This window comes from Schistocerca gregaria, chromosome X, assembly GCF_023897955.1.
Source record: "Schistocerca gregaria isolate iqSchGreg1 chromosome X, iqSchGreg1.2, whole genome shotgun sequence".
Lineage (NCBI taxonomy): Eukaryota > Metazoa > Arthropoda > Insecta > Orthoptera > Acrididae > Schistocerca > Schistocerca gregaria.
The window spans coordinates 472,598,349-472,621,055 of record NC_064931.1 but is presented as its reverse complement, the minus strand read 5'-3'; the positions used below and the strand labels follow the sequence as shown (position 1 = coordinate 472,621,055).

The 22,707-nt window shown below is 42.1% G+C and overlaps 1 protein-coding gene across 7 annotated transcripts in view; it reads right to left on the bottom strand.

Moving 5' to 3' along the window:
• LOC126298740 (uncharacterized) overlaps nucleotides 1–22,707 on the bottom strand; it is a 374,620-nt gene that overhangs the window by 172,065 nt on the left and 179,848 nt on the right. For 6 of the 7 annotated variants that reach the window (XM_049990183.1, XM_049990179.1, XM_049990178.1 and 3 more), the window contains one exon: nucleotides 1,542–1,658. The exons of the other annotated variant lie outside the window; for it this stretch is intronic. In XM_049990183.1, the coding sequence (XP_049846140.1) occupies nucleotides 1,542–1,658 (117 nt within the window). The remainder of the gene's footprint in view (nucleotides 1–1,541; nucleotides 1,659–22,707) is intronic. 7 annotated transcript variants of the gene reach the window in all.

Below are 22,707 nucleotides of genomic sequence, written 5' to 3'. Positions count from 1 at the left end.
CCACAGCAGTTGAGTCCCATAGTGCTCAGAGCCATCTGAACCAATATCACCATCATTAAGTTTAATGGTCGCAGCTCGATTTTGTCGAGGGGATAATGAAAGCTTTATGACAGCCTCGTACAGCATATGATTAACGCAGTGCTTCGGAGTATGATTTATTCGAGCTAGTGGCGTAAGTGCCTTCAGGTAACACTGGATATCATGGACAACATAGCCACATACAGCCATTTCTATATCTACATACGTAACGCTTCAGAAACCGTATGGTGGTGGTTAGTGTTTAACGTCCCGTCGACAACGAGGTCATTAGAGACGGAGCGCAAGCTCGGGTTAGAGAAGGATTGGGAAGGAAATCGGCCGTGCCCTTTCAAAGGAACCATCCCGGCATTTGCCTCAAACGATTTAGGGAAATCACGGAAAACCTAAATCAGGATGGCCGGAGACGGGATTGAAACGTCGTCCTCCCGAATGCGAATCCAGTGTGCTAACCACTGCGCCACCTCGCTCAGAAACCGTATGGTGCGTGGCGGAGGATACCCTGTATTTCCTTTCCTGTTTCATCCGCAAATAGTGGAGGGAAAAAACGACTGTGTGTGTGTGTGTGTGTGTGTTTTTTAATCTCTCCAATCTTATTTTCATGGTCCTTATGCGAAATGTACGTTGGCGGAAGTAGAATCGCTCTGCAGTCTCAACAGTGCTTCTCGAAAAGAATGTCACCCTCCAGCCAGCGATTTCTGCTTGAGTTCTGAAATCATCTCCGTAATACCTGCGTGTTGTTCCAACCTACAGGTAACAAGTCTAGCAACCCGCCTCTGAATTGCTTCGGTATCTTCCTTTAATCCGACCTGGTGCTGATCCCGGTCACTCGAAGACTACTTAACAATGGGTCGCACTAGTCTTCTATATGCCGTCTCCTTTACAGGCGAACCACACTTCGATAAAATTCTCCGAATAAACCAAAATTTATCATTCGTGTCCTCCCTACTACAGTCCTTACATGATCACTCCACTTCCTGCTACTTTGTAACGTTAAGCCTAGATATTTAACTGACTGTGTAAAGCTGCTGACTACTAATACGGTATTCGAACATTATAGCTTTGTTTTTCCTACTATCCGCATTAACTTACATTTTTCGACATTTAGAGCTAGCTGCCGTTCATCACACCAACTAGAAATTTTGTCTAACTCGCCTTACCTCCTCCTCCAGGCACCTACAATACACCACAATATCATCAGCAAACAACCACAGACTGCTGATTTCTCTGTCCGCCAGATCATTTATGTGTATGCAGTAGACAGCAGTCCTGTCATACTTCCCTGGGGCACTCCTGCCGATACCCTTGTCTGCGAGGAACACTCGGCGCCGAGGAAAACATGCTGGGTTCCGTTACTAGCTGTGATTTTTCTCAAGAACACATTCAAATTCGATTCCACGACTTAACTGTTACAGTATTGTGTGTAGAATTCTACCAACAAACCGAGTTAGATCGTGTTCAACCTGACGTGGGATGTAAGCGACAGACGTGTGATAGTTACTCACCAGGTCCTTGTGGTACAATGAGAGCCCCTACTACTTCAGGGCCGTTGGCGCGGTGTGCCATTACTGTGATCTCTTGCATGGGTATCCAATTCGTGTTGTTGTCGTTCTCACAATTGGCTGTAGCAAAGAGCAAATTTGCTTAATATCTCAACCCGACAAGACAGTGGCAAGCACTGTTACACTAAACACATCAGCAGTATAATGCAATTTGCAAGCTAATGTAATGTATATCCAAAATAAGTATATACTGTAATTTACGGACCTTTGTGATGAATAAGCCATTAATGCGAAAATCATCAAAAAAATCAATATGAAGCACTCTACATAGTGACGTTCAGTGGAATTTGTTCTGGCTATCCTCCATGACAAGTGATACAATATACTCTTTGTCTTATTACTAAGCTAGTTGGTAACGGCAAAGCTGTCTTTTATCGAATGAAGACACTGATTTTCTTGGGTCGTCGAAGAATGACTGATGACCTCAGAAGTTAAGTCCCATAATGCTCAGAGCCATTTGAACCATTTTGATAGCACGATAAACAAACATACGATTATGTTTCACGGAACGAAAATCTTATCCCATGCATCTACCTACTGTGGATCTCGTAGCCACTACTACTCAAAATGGTTCAAATGGCTCTGAGCACCATGGGACTTAACTTCTGAGGTCATCAGTCCCCTAGAACTTAGAACTACTTAAACCTAACTAACCTAAGGACATCACACACATCCATGCCCGAGGCAGGATTCGAACCTGCGACCGTAGAGGTCGCGCAGTTCCAGACTGTAGCGTTTAGAACCGCTCGGCCACTCCGGCTGGCCTAGTCACTACTACTCGTGGATAATTTGTGGAAAGGTGTATTGCAATCTGCGAATATTAAAGTACAAAGACTCTCATTCGAAAGTAACTGCGAAAATTAATGCATGAAAATAGAGGATTACGGATACCGTAAACCAAAGCGGGAAGGAGACTAAATATGCTGATGCGACGAGGAAGGATAGGTTTCTCAGTAAAAAGTTAGCGGAAACTAACGATGCTGCTATATGTAAAATGTAGGAAAGATCAACGACCTATGTGGACTGAAATTTCATTTCATGGAAAAAGAAAAAAAAAGGTAAAAGTGTTGGGTAACTTACAAAAAAGAAAATGTGTTAAGGATAAATATGCCTCTTCTTATACTATATGACTTACTAGTTATTCTTTTCGGATGGTTGACTGACCGGTGGAGGCGAGGGGGACGTAGAGGTAGGGGAAAAAAATGAGGTCACCAGTCCCTCGCTACAAGAGTGGTGCATCCGGAAGAAGAGACGTTCACTGAGAACTTTTTCTGATCTAGTCGGGAGATTCGTAACAGTAAAGGAGATAAGGCTAAAGACGTAATGGACAGCTTTCGTACCTTCGGTAAAAGAAACAAGATGAAGGAGATAGGGTGTCCCCAGGGCTCTGCACACGACACGAAAAGTTCCACCCACAGCTGTCCAATCCTTGGTCCACTACAGTCAAGTGTGCCAACTATTCAGCAAACTTCCACACCCAGAATAAAAAACTGGGTCCAACAGAAAATAGGCAAACGGAATGTAACAGCGATTAAAACAGAGTAAATGAGGGATGAAGAAGTAGCCTGGTAGTAGAGTCGGGGATCCCACGGACCTAGCATATGGCGGGAGGCGCCCCATCCCCAGCCACCCTGCCCCTGCTCCAGAGGTAGACTAAAACCTTATAACTGAGAATTAAAACCACTTTCACGGAGAAAACTGAGAACCACTTGAACCACTCGTGAATCGTTCGCAGTATTAGAGCCAATGAGTCGGGAAATCCAGCCGGCCGCTGTGTACGAGCAGTGCTAGGCGCTTCGGTCTGGAACCGCGTGACCGCTACGGTCGCAGGATCGAATCCTGCCTCGGGCATGGATGTGTGTGATGTTCTTAGGTTGGTTAGGTTTAAGTAGTTATAAGTTCTGGGCGACTGATGACCTCAGATGTTAAGTTCCATAGTGCGCAGAGCCATTTGAACCATATTGAACCGGAAATCCATACTGAGCACGAAGGACCAAAAGAAGAAATGTAAGAAGTTCTATGTCCCTCCCTGCAGGTGTATACCTCTGCTGTAGGTAAACGTTGCAAATGGTAATCGCTGAAGTCATTTGCACTTGCATCATTATTGCCTCCAATGGCTAAGACAAGCAATCCATTCACCGATAGCATCGGTATGAACCAATGTGCAGACCCCTCCAGATGCCCTCTCGGGACCAGCACAGTTCTGACGAGTATGGAGAGTTGCAGAATAATTATCAGTGAAAGGCATTCCTTGGGTGGCAATGTAAACTCCAGAAGAGGAGGAAATACGGTGTTATAGTTCTGGCAGATGACAGTAGTATTCATTACAATTCCACTGAATAATCACGTGACTGGTGGCCAGGTTAGGGGTGAAGGGACCAGGAAGGCTCGTCACACTCGAGGATAAGTGCCTGTCACCTTTGGGGACGGGACCATGTCCATCAACATCAGCTCAGAATTCCACTGCGTGAGGCGACCTGGCGCCTTGGGGGCACTGGAGGAGCCTTGTCACGATTCTTCTTCTTCTTCTTCTTCTTCTTCTTCTTCTTCTTCTTCTTCCTCTTTTCTCCCTTCATAAACTGTGGTGTGTAAGGTTCATTCAATGGGATATCTTACAAGATTTGTTCGAGGGTTGAGGCTTTACTTTCGTTTTGCCTTAGGTTACAGTACGAAGTAATTATGTTTTCTATATTGAGGTATAAATTTTTCTTTGATTGCTAGCCGCTTCAATACTTCGCTGGGCGAAAGGAATATTTGACGCATTTGTTTATTTCTTTTTGTCATTTCACAAAGAGGTCACATGCCGTTTATATGTGTACTCCTTATTCCATCCTGTATGAGTGTGTATGGGGATGAATGGAAGTCAAATGTAGCGGGAGAATGGACCAAAGGAAACAGTTTAAGGGAATAGCAGCCATTGCCAACAAGAATAACGGCAGGTAGGCCAGTGCAGAAAGCAAAGATGAAAACAGGAACAAGGGTAGGTTACAAAGTTGGTGCGGGGGAGAGATGAGTCTCCCCACCACCGCGTTCGAATAGGAACGTTGGGCGGATTTCAGCGCGTGGAGAGCACTGTGGGCCTAGCCATAGACGGACCGGACGCGGGAGTACAACAGCTCGCAGATTTGGTGGCATAAAACTGAGGTAATATGGCTAAAAAAAAAAATTCACGACAGGGTATGCTCATAGTACGCATTCAACATATCTTCATCGGTACAGGTTACGGTTTTAATTTATTTGCAATAGTTTTCTCGGAAATGTATTTGTAAAATTTGCTTTGTGGTAGTGAGCATGCAACGGGAACCATCAGTTCGTGTAGCTATTTCCCAAGTTTTAAGCTTCACTTTTAGCGCAATGAGTGCAGATTGTGTATCATATGGTAGATCGAGAAATCTCTGTCGCGAAATTTAATTATTTTTGGTACTTTCTTTGTGAGTTTAGTTCGCATTTCATTTTGGCGCCAATGGTACAAAGTCCGATAAAGTGGTCAGTTCTCAAGTTTTAAGTTTGCTTACAGTTGTTTTCAGTGACATATTTAACCGTTATTAGTGTGCTACCGTGCTTTTAACTAAATATTTTATGAATTTGAGGTAGTTTCTTTGATCTCATATGATCGACCACGTGTTGGCGCCCTCAGCGTAGCACATGCTTTACAGCCTAATAGTCGTTGCTACAAAGCAACTTTCAGAATTCAGAGCAAATTAATCAGTTCACCTAACAGCATTCACTGATTAAACCAGAATAAAACTTACATATTAGGGATGGTACAGCCACCATTGTTGTGCCCCTCTCATCTCTTTCTTTCTTTCTCCTCTCCGTCACAGCTTCGAATTTTACCAGTCTATTTCTCTTCCTATAACCTATCTACCTCTTATATATCTCTTTTACCCCATTCTATCGTCTTATGTCTCTGCTCGATGAGAATAACTCACAAGCTGCAAGAACATAACGACAAAATTCCCAACTAACAATAGGACTGACATTCACAAAAGAAAAGTATGTTTACTTTCATGTACATAGTCATTACTATTATTATTATTGTCATTATTATTCTTGACTGTTATAATTATTTTTTTATTGTTATAGTTATCATTATACTACTGTTATAATCTCTATTTCTTTTCTTTAACATCAATACTGCATAATACGTTATATGTCAACTCCCTCTCCCTCTGAAATCAGTAAAATAATAAACTCACTGAAAAGTAAAAGCTCTTACGGAATTGATGGCATTTCCAGCAAAGTACTTAAAGCTTGTTCCCCACAGATAAGTAGGATTCTCAGCCACGTATGTAATAGCTCTTTGGAGCAGGGTGTTTTCCCTGATAGACTGAAATATGCCATTGTAAAACCATTGCATAAAAAGGGGGATACGTCGGATGTCAACAACTACCGCCCAATCTCTCTTCTGACAGCTCTATCAAAATTTTTTGAGAAAGTAATGTATTCAAGAGTAGCCTCCCATATTTGTAAAAATAAAGTACTAACAAAATGTCAGTTTGGTTTTCAGAAAGGCTTTTCAACAGAAAATGCTATATATGCTTTCACTGATCAAATATTAAATGCTCTGAATAACCGGACATCACCCATTGGTATTTTTTGTGATCTCTCAAAGGCCTTTGATTGTGTAAATCATGGAATTCTTTTAGATAAGCTAAATCATTATGGTTTGAGTGGGGCAGTGCACAAATGGTTTAATTCATACCTAACTGGAAGAATGCAGAAAGTTGAAATAAGTGGTTCGTGTAATGTTAAAACAACAGCTGATTCCTCAAACTGGGGTACTATCAAGCACGGGGTCCCACAGGGTTCGGTCTTAGGTCCTTTACTGTTCTTGATATACATTAATGACTTACCATTCCACATTGATGAAGATGCAAAGTTAGTTCTTTTTGCTGATGATACAAGTATAGTAATAACATCCAAAAACCAAGAACTAAGTGATGTAATTGTAAATGATGTTTTTCACAAAATTATTAACTGGTTCTCAGCAAACGGACTCTCTTTAAATTTTGATAAAAAACAGTATATACAGTTCCGTACAGTAAATGGCACAACTCCAGTAATAAATATAGAATTTGAACAGAAGTCTGTAGCTAAGGTAGAATTTTCAAAATTTTTAGGTGTGTCCATTGATGAGAGGTTAAACTGGAAGCAACACATTGATGGTCTGCTGAAACGTCTGAGTTCAGCTACGTATGCTATTAGGGTTATTGCAAATTTTGGTGATAAGAATCTCAGTAAATTAGCTTACTATGCCTACTTTCATTCACTGCTTTCGTATGGCATCATATTCTGGGGTAATTCATCGTTGAGTAGAAAAGTATTCATTGCACAAAAACGTGTAATCAGAATAATTGCTGGAGCCCACCCACGGTCATCCTGCAGACATCTATTTAAGGATCTAGGGATCCTCACAGTAATCTCACAGTATATATATTCCCTTATGAAATTTGTTGATAATAATCCAACCCAATTCAAAAGTAATAGCAGTGTCCATACCTATAACACCAGGAGAAAGGATGATCTTCACTATGTAGGGTTAAATCTGACTTTGGCACAGAAAGGGGTAAATTATGCTGCCACAAAAGTCTTTGGGCACCTACCAAACAGCATCAAAAGCCTGACAGATGCCAACTAACATTTAAAAATAAATTAAAAGAATTTCTAGATGACAACTCCTTCTACTCATTGGCTGAATTTTTAGATATAAACTAAGTAAAAAAAAAAAACTTAATCATTAGTGTCATGCAATATTTTGTGTAATGTAATTTCTTGTACAGACATCTTTTATTAACCTGACACGTTCCACATCATTACGAAGTGTCGTATTCACGATCTATGGAACAAGTATTAATCTAATCTAATCTAATCTAATCTAATCTAATCTAATCTAACTCGTTCAATCTGAGTATGCCTGGTTAGGTGTAAGAGAGGGCCTGAAGGCCCTAATCTTGCCAGGTAAAATAAATGCATAAATAAAATAAATAAATAATAAATTCTCATTCTCTCTTACTTTCGCGGTGTTGGAAAGTGAATCCAGTGCACAGCCAGTACCGTTCATCTGACTGATAATTGCGTTTCTGCTTGCACGATTTCTTGCTGACACATTTTAAAAGTGATTTTGTATGTCTTAATATGAATTTTTGATTGAAAAGAGTGTATTTTTTAGCAATTTTACTGTAGTTGATGTTCGAACACATGGCCAACAGCAAGCATAGAACAATAGATACACCCCCCCCCCCCTTTTCCATGCTAAAACTGAAGTTAACTGTGTTCATTGCATAGTGCTTTCACTTGAAACAGACAGCGGCGTATAAATGGTTGTAAAATCTACAAAACTTTTAGTAACTTTTGCCCAGAATCTTTTCATTGGTTGAGGTTTTCTACCTTCAGGAGTGGCTTACCTTAAATTTCTAGTAGTGTAATTCATGCATTATGATACGTGAGTTTTAAGGAATGAATGACGATTATCCCGCTAAAGACGGTGTGACCCACTTATGTATATTTTGTGTTACGAGACCATGATGAAATTATTAGAGTAGTGTTTTCCTTTTGTAATTGTTCTACCCATGAGTGGTTTAACGCTCATTCAGACATTAGTTTTGTAACTGAAGAGAAATTCTAATGTGTCTTGTTCTAAAATATTTTCATCAGAGTAGAAAATAAATGTATTAGATGAGAGTCAGCATTTCAATTAAGAAAAATTACCCCAGTCACTGGATAAATGAAATGGATAGGATGTATCTTATTTAGTTCAATTAAACCTAGCAAGCCTTTTCAGCTGCGCGGGATTAGTCGAGCGGTCTAAGGGGCTGCAGTCATGGACTGTACAGCTGGTCTCGGTGGAGGTTCGAGTCTTCCCTCGGGCATGGGTGTGTGTGTTTGTCCTTAGGATAATTTAGGTTACTTTGTGTTTAAGCTTAGGGTCTGATAACCTTAGCAGTTAAGTCCCATAAGATTTCACACACATTTGAACAACCATTTTCAGTTCGATCTTCCAAATGTAATGAAAGATAGGAATAATCTGCAATTTGAATTAAGATAGGCTACCAGCTGCTAGAGTGACAACTTTGAGTTCAACCACCACATCACGTGTTATCTTACAGAAACTCGCACCAGTTTCAATTGCGCACATTTCCAAAATAATCAATTTGTTTACCAAGTTAATCAAATAAGGGTCACAATATAGACACCATTTCTTATGGACCTGGTATATTAGCAGCCAGGACGCAAAGTCGAGTATAATTCTCTAAGGTAATGCGAGTAGATGGTCACACAGGTTCAGTAGTAACAATATCAACAAAAAATATACAAAGAACCAACATACAGCCAACGAGCAGTCCTATAGTAACGTGGCGACCATGCCAGGATTTACGAATCGCTGGTTCTGTGAAGTATTAGTTGTATTAATACTTTTTCTTTTAGGAATTTTAAACGTTTTTGCATTTTGTGTTTTGTGTTGTATTTGTTTGGTGATTTTGTGTTCCACAGGATGGTTGTTATGTTAGCCTAATTGATCGTCATATCCACAGGATGTAAGCATTCATATTTCTCCCATACCTTGGTATATGATAGATGGTCAACAGATTTGTATTCCTGGATCTTCTGTTCTCTCTTACAAGCTGTGTATAGTTGCGAACGAGGGGGTAATGTTTCACGCAACTGACACATGAAGGTGGATGTTCAAAGGACTACCTTCGTGGAGTGATCGTCCAAGGCTGCTGCATTTAGGATCCACCATGCAGCAGGATGACATATGCCCAAGGCGTAAAAATCTGGAGCACCTCATACGCACTGAGACATTCAGTTTCACATCACATCTGTACACTATGACGGTAACGATCTCCAGGATGACATTCCCTTCAAAGGCTATGGTTATTCTTGTACATGTAAAAATGTATAGCTCACTGGGCCATGGTAAAAATTGCTGTTTTGAAGAGCGCACCACAGCGCATAGTGTGAAGCAGTCGTCCTCCGTTTCTGGTGGTGGCGCCGCTGTGGCAATCGCAGCTTTGGTGTCTCCCTCTGATAGGAAAGGGGGTAAGGTTGCCTGTTCACGTGCATTTAAGGGGTGCTATGAGCTCGACCGTCGGTGAGTCTGGGTCAGTCTCACGTCCGCATTTGTTAGGCAATTAGTGTCTGTCTGACGTTCGAGTGCTAGTATGTCTGTCGTTCGGATCAACCTTTAAAGCCGGCAAAATGAGAGTCTTCCCACTCCGCCAGTAAGAGAACTCAGCGAGTGGACGACCGGTTGAGGCTTAGTTCCTACATCTGAGTCTGCGCGTTAGGCCGCCAGTCTGCTTGAGGTGGCCCAGACAATGGTCATTGGCGGTTGGACCGATCAGTTGGTAGGTCGCGCATTGAGACACAAGATGACTTGTCCGTCTTGAGCGTCGGCGCATGTGAGGTCGCCACGTGAGTCCAGTGGGCCGCGGCGTATAGCGAGGGATAGTGACTTCGCAGTCGACACGAGAGCAACAGGAGTCTGGCCGATGCGAGCTGCGACGCAGTGAGACGGGAGATCTTCCTGCGTCCGTTGAAGCGGCTGGCAGCGGACGGTTCGGGAGAGCGATTTGGGGGTGCTGCGCCAGGTCTTCTCGAGAAATCGCAGTTTGTTAGAAGTTAATTTATTGGTGATATATTGTTTGATTTACTCTTGTTAAATTCTACTTGTTTTCGTGGTGAGGTTACCAGCCGTTTTGCCTTGGGATCGTCCCACCCGTTTGCCCACCCGCGGGAAGGTGGTTGTTTATAAATTGGATGGTCTGTTTTTCCCTTGTGGAGTAGGGGCGGATTAGAGCAACCTGCGGTTCGGGTTGTTCGGTAATCTCCCTATCAATCTACTGTACGTTAGTAGCTGCCTCTGTCATGCTTGTCGGATTTGGTGTGTGAACGAATTTATTGCTTGGAGTATAACAGCGTTGGAAACTTTGATATTATTGTCTATCATCTTGAGAGGCGGTATCTGAGTACTGTAGAGCATCTTAACTATTGTTTGGCCAATCCTGTACAATTTTATATAAGATAGAATTTCATGGGCTTTTATTTAAATGATCATTTTAGTATATAAAGTTTCCACCATTTCACCGTAAACTTTTCTTAGAAGTTAAAATCAAGTAGCACCTTCGGTGGCAAGGTTAATATTTTAATTGTTAGTGTTTTGTACCATTTCCATCCCTCCTACGGGGGGTGCAGAGTTTGCGTGCTTGTGTATATTGTTAACACTCTTAGTTTAAAGTTATCTGGTGTGTTGCAGATTTGCACCAGTGTAGTCTTTCAGAGGCTGTTGTGAGCGGTCGTAACTATGGCTGTGTCAAAAGGGAGCGGCAAGGTTCTCTGCCCGAAAACTCATACAGTCAGAACTTGTTTCTTTCTGCCTCTGAATAAATTGTAACTTTGATATTTACAGGGTGCTTTCTGATTATAATTTTAAATCTGTTTCTTTTAAAAAATGCTTTTAGGCACTATTAAAGTGACTAAGATTCCCATTTGTTAAAAGGAATTTGGTTATGATTTCATCAGTTACTCCCTGGCAACTACTTCCATGCTTACATAGTGTGATTAAATGTGTTAATGTTCTTGATGAATCGCTAGTAAATAAAATAAATTCCTAAGAATATTCTTTGAAAATAAATCACAGTTCACTCACCACTGGAGATTAGTTTGAAGCTCCTGGTCTGTTTCAGGCATAAGTTCTCTGTGGAAGATGATTCCTTGGAATATGTTCGAAGTTTTGTGTGGGGAAATGGTCACAGGAATGTCATGTAGACGATTGAACGTCATAAGAGCTATAAATTGGCCAGGAGAGGAAATTGTCATTAATAACGAAGCGTTACACATTTTCCCCATAGATTCAACTTCCCCAAACTTGTCTTCTAAGTTTTCGACAAAAATAAGGCTTTCGTTGTAGTAAAAGTACCCACCATCAGTCTGAGTACAGTATTGGGTAAAGTATTTCGCTTCAAAACGTCCGACTTGTCCCTTTCCTGACAGAATAGCCAGGGAAGGAAACAACGTGGGGTCGTATCTCTCTCCATTATAATAATCTTCCCCATCTGAAGAGACTGCTAGGGTCTTGCGGCAAAGTTTAATTCTCTTGATGTGAGAATCGTCTACCATGGTACCACTCACTCCAAAAGGGGGGCTCTTCCCACAGGCACCAACCACAACAATGGTTACCTAGCCGGTAAACTGTTTCCCGGAGGCCCTCTGCCTCCGCCATGGTGGGTACACACTCCTTGGCTTGCGTGGGGAGTTTCATCTCAGGCACCAACAGTACGATCACTGCGTGATCAGAGGTCTACCACTGTGCACGTACTTGACGGTTGCCCCCCCCCCCCCCCCCCTCCCGGATCACCCACACACAATGGAAAGACTGCCGTTCTGGGTTTTGAGCGTAACACCTTTGCAAGAAAGGACTGGCGCAGAGAGAGAAAGGCACAGCTGGTGGAATACATGCCACACTGCTGGGGCTGGGCCCCGTGGTGGCCAAGTACGTACTCACAAAAGGGACGTTATCCCCTGGGGGCGATTCTTTTCAGAAATCTGTGAGTGGAACATAAGCTCTGAGCTAACTATGTAATGGTATTTAGCACCGTGAGTTCAGATTTTTAGTTTTACTTTACTATGATACCGACAGTAATGTACAAGGGGCATTAAAGTGAAAACGAGATGGATGGACAGAAAGTAACTGAACTTTTTATTATTTCAAAAGTAATTCGCCACAACTTTTAATACATTTATCCCATTGTGTCACAAGGTGGTCAATGCCTTCTGTGGTTGCCTACGGAACCATGATTGTATCCACGTGTGTACCTCTTTGTCTGATGGAAATCGGTGGCCACGAATGTCGTCTTTCAGTGCTCCAACAATATGGAAATCGCATTCGGAGAGACCGGGATTGTATGAAGTATGTGTAACGGCTTCCCAACGAAACTTCCGCAACGTAGTCTAAAGATCCTTGGCAACAAGTGGGCGGCAATTTTGTTCGTAGGTTTTTTCGACTACACTGCAGAATCTTTGCTGGGCAGTGCTTACACATTTTCCATACAGTTCCGACCTCTCAACATGTGATTTCCATGCATTTGGAGCCCTGAGGAAAGACAGTCGTGGCAGTCGATTCGCATCGGACGAAGAGGTACACGCCTGGGTACAATCGTGGTTCCGTAGGCCACCATAGACTTTTTTCCATGAAAGCAATTACCGACTTGTCTCACAGGGGGATAAATACTGCAACAGTAACAGTGATTGGTTTTTAAATAATAAACAGTTTACTAACGTTTTCCCTCTGCCTCTTTTTCAATTTACTGCGTCTTAGATACGTAGAAAGCACATGTCTTTTTTTTTAGCGCTTACTTTTACATGATCCCAAAATGTAAAAGGATGGTTAAAGTTCAGCGCGCCGACGATGTCGAAGTTATTACGGGTTGAGAACTAACTGGCACTGAACATCGGAGTGGAAGGAAATTCCCTTTACCTTTAAAATTATGTGGAGTCAGCTACGCCTTCTCTTGAAGTGATATGGAGGAACCACAGAAGACTTAAATAGTGATATCTAACGGGAATTATTACCCATCCATAGCTCCCAATTACCAGAAAAACTAGCTTTCAGCTTATGGTTACCATCTTATCAGTTTCAGGTGTTTATTATTGAATATTATGGTCATGATGAAAACCGAAACTAGCAATCTACTGGTCAGGGACAGGAACGCTACATCCTTTAATTGGGTAGGCAGGCAAGAAAATTTAAAAAATGTAATCAAGCTACATGTCGTGGGAAGTGGTGAAGTTCGGTTGCACGATGAACAGGTGTTCTGGTCTATTGAGTACATAGCTATAAATACAAAATCAAGTAGGAGTAATGCAGGAGCAGGTCTAATAAAGAAAAATGAAATATGAATGCGACTAAGCTACTATGAACAGCATAGTGGACGCATTTTCGTAGCGAAGATAGGGACGAAACCAACACCCACCACAGTAATGTAAGTTTATATCACAACTAGCTATGCAAATGATGAAGTGACTGAAAAAATGTATAATGAGACAATAGAAATTACTCAGATAATGAAGGAGGAGAAATATTTAATTGTGATGGGGGACTGGAATTCGATAGTAGGAAAAGGAAGAGAAGGAAAAATAGAGGCTGAATATGGACTGAAGGAAAGGATAGAGAGGAAGCCGCGTGGGAGAAATTCTGCACAAAGCATACTATAATCATCGCAAACACTTGGTGTAAGAATCATAAAGGGTTGTTATATACATGGAAGAGACTTTGGAGACATCAGAAGGCTTCAGACTGAGAGGTTTCGGAACCATTTTTTAAACAGTAAGGCATTTACTAAGGCAGATGTGGACTCTGACCACAATTTATTGGTTATGAATTGTAGATTATAACTGAGGAAACTGAAGGAATGGGGCCTGAATGAGTTGAAAGAACCAGAGGTTTTTGAGTGTTTCAGAAAGAGTACTAGGCAGTGACTGACTGAAATTATGGAAAGAAATACAGCAGAAAACGAATGGTTATCATTGAAAGATGAAATAGAAAAGGCAGCACAGGATCAAACTGGTAAAAATGCAAGTCTTAGGAGAAATTGTTGGATACTAAAGGAGTTATTAAATTTAACTAATCAATGGAGAAAACACAAAAATGTAGCAAAGGAAGTATGCAAATGGGAATACAGACTTCCAAAAACGAGACTTACAAGGAATTTTTTTTTACTTCCCATCCTTATTTTACGACCCATCACCTAACTGCTTGTGGCCTAGCGATTCTAGGGGCTACAGCCTGGAAGCGCGCTACTGCTACGGTCGCAGGTTCGAATCCTGCCTCGAGCATGGATGTGTGTGATGTCCTTACGTTAGTTATGTTTAAGTAGTTCTAAGTTCTAGGGGACTGATGACCTCAGAAGTTGTCCCATAGTGCTCAGAGGCATTTGAACCTAATTGCTTACGGTGGGTCTTTACTGACCTCTTAGCCGCTGCGACCGGTGTACGCGGCCTGATGTGGATTGTAACTTCCACACCAGTACCCGCATCCGGTCGCACCGTTGACTGTGTCTCGACACTTGGAGTCGGGTCTTATTTTGTTCTTATTTTATCTGTTAATTATTTTGATTTGATTTTTCTTTTCTTTCTTTGGCAGCTTACCCTAACCTATTTAACAAACATTTTATAAGTGTTTTGAAGTTCGAAAGATAAATACAAATGAAAATGTTATGAATGAAGAAGAAAATAAAAAAGATAGCAAAGCAAGAAGTTCGAAGTCCCTCCACCGTGGGGCACTAAGGATGAAAGCCTTGGAATTAAGCGTCAAGCCGTTGATCCTCAGTCTCCAATATCCTTTAATTCTACCCTTATACCACAAAGATCTACGCTAGACTAAGGCTATTTCTAAACTAATTACACTATTTGCAGGTTTAAAGTGCCGTGTTTGCCTATGGCAACTGCGATGGTACGCTGCCACTGTCTATATCTATGTATAGTTTTGGATCTATTACAGTATTGTCCAATTTGTTGGCAATAATTATACTAGGTCTAGGATATTATTTCTAGGCGTGTTATGTTCATGTCGAGTTATTTGTTCTGTCTTAGTTCTCATCCTCATATTTCACACTATGTTGTCTGTCTAGGTGCCGCACATAGGTCTGTCGTATATACGGCCTCTAACGTATGTATTCTTTGTGGCATTCGTCTGATATTTTTTCTGTTAGTGCGTGCAGTTCCTACCATAGTTCCGGTGTTCTAATTGCCTCGTATATGTGGCGTTCAATTTGTATGTGTTGTATGCCAAGTGTGTTCCTATGGTGTACGTATTTCACGCAGAATAGGATAGTGTGTTCGGGTGTTCCCACACCTCCACATGTGCTTCTGGATTTCTCTCTTAGACTCACGTGGTTAAAGTGCGTAGGATGATCCGTGCCCTGTCAAAAAATGCACCATGCCGCGGCTAGGGTCGGCGTGTTTCGTTCTTAGCCTTTCCGTTATGCTCGGAAGAATGTGTGTACTCTACGTCCCTTGTCATTCATGCCCCATTCTTCCTGCCATGTATAAATTTTCCATTTTCTGAGGTTCCGCTTGTTACTCAAAGATGAACCAGTTATTTTACTAACCTGATCTAGTCTACCCATCTTTAACCAGTACAAAGCGGCCCAATATCTGATTGTAATACTTATTTGGAAGATTCAGAGTACAACACACAGTGCTTCGACTGATGTCGTGCCAAATGCTCCAAATAGTCTCAATAGGACGCTTCTCTGTCTTCGCCTAACCGCTGTTCTGTGTGCGACGAGGTTCAGCCTGTGCGCCCGTGTACTGGCCCCAAAACTTAGTACTGATTCGGAGAGTGCACAGTGGTAGGTTCTTGTGACTGGCAAGGGGAGTCTGTATTGTCCTGAATCTATCCTTGCCAGTTTGTGTAGTATTTTTCCTGCCTCGTCCGTTGTGATTCTGATGTGTTCGTGAAAGTTCAATTTTTCATCTATGTGTACGCCCAAGTAGCGAGTGACTTTGGATCTTCTTATGTTACTGTCTCCGATTTTTATTGATGGGTTACGTCTTAGTTGACCCTTAATTAGTGTGTATGTTGTTTTGATACCCGCTATCTTGAGCTTGTTTGTGCCGTACCACTTTGTTATTGTTTGCAGTGTACCAGTCGCCTTCTCCTCTAGCTGGGCTCTTGTATTTGCTGTGAAGACCAGAAGTAGGTCATCTGCATATGCGACAACTCCATCTGTCCTATCGTCCCCACCCCGCAGCTGCAAGAGGGGTTCACTAGTTATGTCCCAGAAGATGGACCCACTGATCGAACCCTGGAGGTAACCCTTGGCAATTTTGCTAATTACCTTCCGGTTGCCCGCACGCCATTCCACTACTCTATCCCAGCAATAGTCTAGTAGACTATTGTATAAAGCTGCGGGTACTTCCATCTGGCGTAACATCAGTAACAGTGCTGGCCACCACAGATTATCAAATGCCCCTGCGATGTCAATCATAATTGCCAATGAGTATGTATTTTCTGTATTTTGTGTAATTTCAAGAGCTCTGTTAATTGCGTCATAAATGCTTTTACCTTCTCCAAATCCAAACTGGTGAGGGTTTAGCCACAGAAGAGCTCTGTGAGCCACCAAGCGGTCATACAGAAGTCTCTCCTGGATTTTTGCCATAGTGCTCATTAGACATATGGGTCTATATAATTATGCATCTGAAGGATCTCTGTCTGCTGATTTTCGTATGATTAATGCATTTGAGGTTTTCCTGCTTGCCGGTTCTCAGTCTAGCCGTAAGGAGTCATTAGTAACTGTGTTAAGTATGGAGTGTCTGTGGTATTAATCTCTTTAGCACTTCTACATGGATCCTATCCGGTCCAGGTGCTTTCTTGCTTTTTAGTTCTCTTATTGCTTCCGCAACGTCCTCGTGCGCAAAGGAACAGGTGACAGTATTCGTGATATACGGTGTGTGTAGTTCGTTCCTTAATGTAGTCTGTTCGTGTGTGTCTGTGTCGATGACCTTCTCCGGGAGGACTTCGTTCAGCAGACGTTGCGCTATGTTTCTCCACCCCGTTTCATCGTACCGTCATCCTCCCGTAGCGTGCCTAGTACCAATGGGGCCTTGATTTTGTCTGTCAGCATCCTGTGTTGTTCCCCCCAACATTTTGTTGGATGTGTGTGGGCACATAATTTTCCCAGTGTTGTTTCCTGGTTTGTAGCAGTGTCCTTTCGAAAAGGTCTTTGGCTTCCCTATATGCAGCAAGTCTTATTAGTTTGTCCCTTTGTATCTAGGTCTTTTGATACAGTTTTCGTTTTCTTGTCATGCCGCATTTAAGTCTGGTTAGTTCGGCTGATCATGGTGTTTCTCGTTGTTTACAGTTTGTGATCTTTGGTAGGATGTTTCTCGTGCTTTTTAAATAGCGTCTGTTAGTTTGTGTTCCCTATAATCCACGCTTCCCTTTATGATGTGTATGTTTCCATCTTGTACAATTTGTTGTAATCTATTCCAGTTTGCCCTTCTAAAATTCAAATGTGCTGTGTTGTGTATCGTGTGGTCGTTCTTTGATGCGAGTTTAATTTCTATTACGTTTTGATCGCTCGTGTTCAAAGAATCGTGCACAGCCCATCTTCCTACTTGTCTTGGTGCTCTGTCGTTCATTAAAGTAATGTCAATTTTGCTACTGGATCAGTATGCTCCCGGGTAGGTGGGTGTTGATCCATCTCCATTTATAATGTGTAGTTGTGTCTCCTGTTTAGTGTCATTAACTGTCCGTCCCCTGTCGTTTGTGTTGTCAGAGTGCGGATTTGGCGTTAATGTCTGCACATATAATTAGGTTCTTATTTCTAGAGTACTGCGCTATATCTTTTATTATTACTACACATGGTTCTATATTATCGCTATATTGAGCGTACAGTGATGCGACTGACAAGGACAGCAACATGTCTGAGCATGAGTGGCTAGAGGACAAATGCAAGACTTTTTTTTTAAAATTTGTGGTAAGATCTTCTGGGACCAAACTGCTGAGGTCATCGCTCCCTAACCTTACACACTACTTAATTTAACTTAAACTAACTCACTCTAAGGACAACACACACACATCTATGCTCGAGGGAGGACTCGAACCTCCGAGGGGGGCAGCCGTGCGAACGGTGGCAAGGCGCCCTCGACGGCTCGGCTACTCCGCGTGGCTGCAAGGCTATTAAGGTACTTGTAAGTAGGGTTGGGTTGTTTGGGGGAAGAGACCAAACTACGAGGTCATCGGTCTCATCGGATAAGGGAAGGACGAGGAAGGAAGTCAGCCGTGCCCTTTTAAAGGAACCATCCTGGCATTTGCCTGGAGCGATTTAGGGAAATCACGGAAAACCGAAATCAGGATGGGGAAAGATGCATACTGATGAGCTCAAACATTAGGACCACCTGTTTAACAGATTGCTTCTCCGTCTTTGAAACGAAATATATCACTGACTGTGCGTATCACGGATCCGACATTTTGTTGGTAGGTTTGTGGAGGTATGTGGCATTAAATATCTACGCATTGATCATGTAATTCCTGTAAATAACGGGTCGCTGATTTGCGTAAGCGGTGATGCAGCGCGATAGCGACCTAGATGGGTTCCATAGAATTTACATCAGGCGCATTTGGTCGCCGAGGCATCAACGTGAGTTCACTATAATGCTCTTCAAACCATTGAAGCACGGTTCTGGCTCCGAGACACGGACAGTTATACTGCAGAAAGATGACACAGCCGTCGGGGAAGGCACCAAGCATGAAGGGATGCAGGTGGTTCGCAGCTGATGTTGCACTGTGTTTCTCTACCCCGTTTTCATCGCACCGTCATCCTGCCGTAGCGTGCCTAATACCAATGGGGTCTTCGATTACTACCACAGGTCCCATGAAAGCGGAGGAGAATGTTTCCCATAGCATAATACTGCCCTCACGAGCCTGCGTCCGTGGCACGTTGCACCTTTCGAGCCGCCGTTCACCTCCATGACAGCGCTTATGGAGACGCTCGACACGTTTCCATTGATCGGCGATCGTATCTCGATGGTCCCGTGCCCACTGCAATCGTAACTGACGATGTCGTCGGGTCAACATGTGAACGCGTAGGAGTGGTCTGCTGCAGAGCTCCATGTTCAATAATGTACGATGAACGATGTGCTCCGAAACACTTGTGAGTGCACCAGCATTGTGCTTTTTCGGCAGAGATGCCATACATCACCACCTATTTTACTTTACAGAGCAGACAAGTCTCTGTGAAAAATCGTGGACGTCCGACCATTTAGCGCCTAGTGGTAGTTTCACTGTCCTCCTACCTCTTTCCGCTGATGCTCACAACAGCACTTGAACATTGGACCAGCTTCGCCGTTTTTGAGGTACTCGTTCACAGGCCATTCGTAATAATAATCTGCCCTTTACCAATGTCGGTCACCTGAACATAATTCTCCTTAGGCATCCTATATCTTTTGCTAGAATGATCCCCGTCCGTGTTTGCTCCACTTACATACTTTTGTTACCGCGTCACGCGCCCGCAACTCCATTAGGCGGCATCCAACGTCGCAGTGGGCAGTAGTCATAATGTTTTGGCTTATTAGTGTATGCTGCCTCCAAAAATATTAAAGAGACGTTTGGAAAAAAGGAAATCAGCTGTATGAACATCAAGAACTCAGACAGAAAACCAGTACTAACCGATGAAGGAAAATCTAAAAGGTAAGAGTATACAGAAGGGCTGAAAAAAGGAAATGTAATTGATGGCAGTATTGCAGAAACAGAACGTAGGTGAGAAGGAGATACAATACTGCGAGAAGAATTCGACAGAGCACTGAAAGACCCGAGATGAAACAAGGCCCCACGAACAGACGATAATTCATTGCAACTACTGATGTCCTTGGGAGAGCCAGAAACAACACACGTTAAGGACAGGCAAACCTATATTTAAATCTTTTGTAGATTTGAAGAAAACTTTTGACAGTTTCGACAGGAACACACTCTAGAATCTGAAGGTAGCACGGGTTAAATACAGGGAGCGAAAGATAATATACAACTTCTCCAGAAGCCAGATGGTAATTTTGAGAGCCGAGAGTGTAGGTAGGCTGTTTAGGTTTTTATGTTGGTAACGCCACGTAGCGCTCTATAAGAAAATCACTGACTGTGCTCTGTGCAGTCTGTGGCTGGTTTGCATTGTGTCAGTTTAGTGATGATCAGAATAAGTAAAGAGAGAAATGTCTGAGTACGTTCAGTTTTGCTCAGCTGTTTCAAAATCAAATAACGTAAGATGTTTATCAGCACAGTCATTGATAAATTTTTCTAAGGAGAGTTTCAAGAGGTATAAAAGAGTGTCAATCATTCGTTGAGGAGTAAATGAGACAGTTCTGTAGCTTATCGCCTATAGTATTCAGTCTGTACATAGAGCGAAAAGTGATTGAAACCCAAGAAAAACTTGGAAAGGAACTAAAGGTCAAGTAGAAGACATAAAAACTTTGAAGTTTGCCGATGATAGCGTAAATCTGGCAGCAAAGGACTTTGAAGAGCAGTTAAATGAAGGGACAGTGTCTTGAAAGGAGGATATAAGATGAATATCAACAAAAGCACAACAAAGGTAATCGAATTATATCAGACGATCCAAAGGGATTTAGATTAGGAAACGAGACGCTAATAGTAGTAGATGAGTTTTGCTATTTGGACTAAAAAATAACAGATGATCGTCGAAGTAGAGATGATATAAAATGTAGGCTGGCAATGATAAGAAAAGCATTTTTGAAAGATAGAAAATTTTCAATATCCAGTATAGATTTAAGTATTACAAATTTTTTCCGAATAAATGAAATGTGGGCGATAAACAGTTCAGAGAAAAACAGAACAGAAGCTTTTGAAGTGTGATGCTATAGACGATCTCTTGGAGATTAGATGAGTAAATCACGTAACCAATGTGAAGGTACTGGATCGAACTGGGGAGAAAAGAAATTTGTCATGTAAGTTGACTAAAAGAAGGGCTCGGTTGATAGGACGCACGCAGAGACATATGGGAATCACCAATTTAGTAATGTATGGCAAGGGGGGGGGGGATGTAAAGGGAGAACAAGAGCTGAATACAGTAAGCAGGTTCAAAAGGATGTAGATTGCAATAGCTATTCGGAGTCGTAGAGTCTTGCACAGGAGAAGAGTAGTGTGGAGAGGTGCATCAAAGATTATTTCGGTCCGAAGACCACCATAACAATTATTCCACCATAAAGGATTGACACGAGCTGTTTTAAATAGTTGTTTGAAAGATAAATTCCTGATTCCTTTGTTCATAATTCCGCTTCTCACTTAGTTGGCAAATCCCGAGATGCTCTGGGCCAGCTGCAGAAGCGTCACCATAAGAGGATGTGTAACCTCACAAGATTTCTGTCCTATACTGTAATCTGATCCATTTACTAACACAATGAGCGCATTTGTCAGATACAAAGCGAATGCGACCTTCCATGACCTGAGGTGCCGTAGATGGTGAGAAAGGCTGAGTTCAGACGTACCACTTCAGTATCAAGAAGGGTAAATGAAACGGACTGCAGTAAGATTTTCTCAAATTTTCCTGTAATAGTGAAGCAGTAACGAGCCAGAACCTGCACAATCCACAAACGACGATGTTATTACTACTTCCCACGCCTCTCAACTACTAAAGAGAATCATCATGAAAAACCTGCCTCACTGTTAAATACTCACCCAGAAATTCCTGAATCACTAGGAGCCACTCTCATACTTTCGACGGAGCAGCGAACGCAGCACTATTTGAGAAAGAAATGCTTAGCGGCCGTTTCTTGGTCCGGTGAATTATGGCACAAAAGCAGTATTCAGATACAAACGTGCACTTTCGGGCTATACCCGGTAAAATGACGAGGGCAGAAACATTAAAGCAAAGTCGGTTACAGAGTCTATCAAACTTTTAGAAGAGCTAGTTTCTGTTTGTAAATAAAGACCAGTTCGGTTATAAGCATTGCGTGCATGATTAGTGCGGCCTGAGTATTTTTGCATAATTTTTTTCTGGCTGTGTACGTGTTCTATGTGATAAAACTACCACGTTGTTCCACAGCACATATGACATGGTCACGTATCGTGAAACATCTTATTGATATCCTTAAAGCAGCAGTTAATACAGCACTGAAAAGTAGCACAAATTCTTCGCAGCCTTAATGGATTCAGACCCTCGGTTTTTATCAGACGTTATTTGAGCGCAAACATCAGGTGTGACCACAAAGAGGGACACGCATACCTGCTCCGAGTGCAGTTATCCGTTAACAACGGACTGAAATTTGAAGAAAACCTTTCAGCATTCTATTATAAGCAAATTTTCATAGAAGTAGGGAATCAAAATATTCGCTGCCACAACATGAAACGGACACATATAGCTAATACAACAATATTTATTTTCAACTGGATGTTTGGGAATTTTTATACACTTTGTGTACGTAAATAATTCATATACGTACAAACAAACTGATCACTTCTCATTTCTCCTATAAATGCTTTGTGGAAGGTATCTTCCTGGCGACTTTGGCCAGGGTGGGCAGGCAGTGGAGGAACAAACGCTGTTTTCTCCATTACTCAGGTACTTTTTTAAAGTGTCATTTAAAAAACCATCGCTCG